Raw genomic sequence first — 1,834 nt, forward strand, 5'->3', positions numbered from 1 at the left:
ACACCCCCCCCGTAAACACCAACAAAAAAACTCACCCGAGCTACCAATATTTCACCACACTGCCAGTAGTAAGCCTACTACGTGAGTTGGCTTGCAAGTAGTTTTGTTACGAAAAGTATTGGCAGAACTCCCGGCTCAGATTACGTCCGTGAACTTCAGAGTCATGTAAGCCAAACAATGGTAAGGCTGATACTTACTTCATTTCCATAGAATCCAATGATCCGACAATAACCAAATTCTTCAGATGGGACAACGATGCTAGTTTCAGTATATCCGTTACGAAATGATGCTTAAAAACACACAATATTAACAGTAGGTAAAAAAGCAAAAAACTAATCCCGTACGATTAGATTAGTAATTCGCGAAAGCCTGGCAGGCACCGAATAGATAACTTTTTCACTTTCAGTGTTTGTTGACAAAAGGCTGAATGAAGAAAACACATGACCTGGAAACGCGAAACAAATTTACTTACTGCTAACTGTGCATGTTGCAAGATCTTTACATCCTTATGCACAGAGTCCGCTTGATTCGTTCACACGTCACTTTATACCCAATATAATATGAAATATTCAGGAAAGATTGCTGTGTATAAGCGTTGCCTATTCCTAAGCCCGTAAGAGCACCAATAAGGTGCCCCTAACTGTTGACTTTGGGTGGATCCCACGATGTTAATCGTTGGTATTAGGTAGATGAGTGTGCAAAAGTTTGTAGCTTGCTGATTCTCTCGCTCACTGGAGACCCGTTTAACAATCAGGTCATAGCTTCCTTACGCAAACGATTTGTCTCCTATTTCCATTCTTATAGCAAGATAAATTGCTGTTTGGAGGGTGCTCATTTAGGAGAAGAATCATACTTTGTTTTTTGACTAAACAAACATGATTTATTTCAGGTTTTTGATGCCCTCGGAAATTTTCAACGTGTTATTAGCAGTGCATTCGAACCATTCAATGGACCACAGGGTTTGACGTTTCATACGCCTACGCAAAGACTCTTCGTGACCGATCCGGGTAACTACTGCGTCAAAGTATTCCAGCCTCAACTGAGTGATAAGAGCAAAAAACCCGAAGAAAAAGCTATGGAGAACGTAAACGAACAGTGTGGACTGAGTTCAGAAAACCTGTCACTGGCTCAATGACCGCCTGCTTAATCCTGCCCAGTGCATTTTTACCCCAGTTTCACGGCAGTAAGGACAGAATTTGTCGCATTTCCGACCACTTTCCATGTATAAAAGGACCATATGATCGCTTTATTTTGTTTCTCTTGAATAACAAAAGCATAGATATCCCGGTCAGTGTCCTACGCTTCCAGCCGAATAATCTTCCGAATTCCGAGATATTTCTGTACAGATGATGTCACCAGAGCATATGTGGTTCTCCTCCGACAAACATTATGTTCATTAAATTTTGTTTAATTTGACGTCGTGTCTTGCATTGTACATACTCAGGTTCTACTCTCCCCTTTTGTCAATATGGTGCCCAAATTCACCAGTCAATAGACTGGTACCTTTCGTTTGGATAGCTTGTAGGATATGTTGCCCGAGCAATTTGAATGCCTGTACTGTAATTATAATTGTTCATTCATATGGTAATGAAACGAAGAGCGCCCTTCAGTGAGAAGTTTATTGACCAATACAAGATAAGCGATTGCACGCTATTTGACATAAAGGTAAAAATCTGGGTTGCACATAATTTCCGGTAGATGAACTTTTTTAGGCATCTGCTTGAATTTCTCTGAACGTTCTTTTATATCAACCAATACTGAAAATGCACTGCTAAGGGACTTCATTATTTCCGTACTAACCTTTGATCAGATGTGAGGAAGGAGGTTTGAATCT

At 40.4% G+C, this 1,834-nt stretch overlaps 1 protein-coding gene across 1 annotated transcript in view; it reads left to right on the plus strand.

Moving 5' to 3' along the window:
- The window catches only part of T265_12537 (hypothetical protein), a gene marked incomplete at both ends in the record, with an annotated part of 48,720 nt that extends 47,205 nt beyond the window's left edge, over window positions 1-1,515 (plus strand). The window contains one exon of the mRNA XM_009164261.1: window positions 890-1,515. Within this exon, the coding sequence (XP_009162525.1) occupies window positions 890-1,135 (246 nt within the window). The remainder of the gene's footprint in view (window positions 1-889) is intronic.
- Between the last annotated feature and the right edge of the window lie 319 nt (window positions 1,516-1,834).

This window comes from Opisthorchis viverrini (assembly GCF_000715545.1).
Source record: "Opisthorchis viverrini unplaced genomic scaffold opera_v5_4, whole genome shotgun sequence".
NCBI classification, from domain to species: domain Eukaryota; kingdom Metazoa; phylum Platyhelminthes; class Trematoda; order Opisthorchiida; family Opisthorchiidae; genus Opisthorchis; species Opisthorchis viverrini.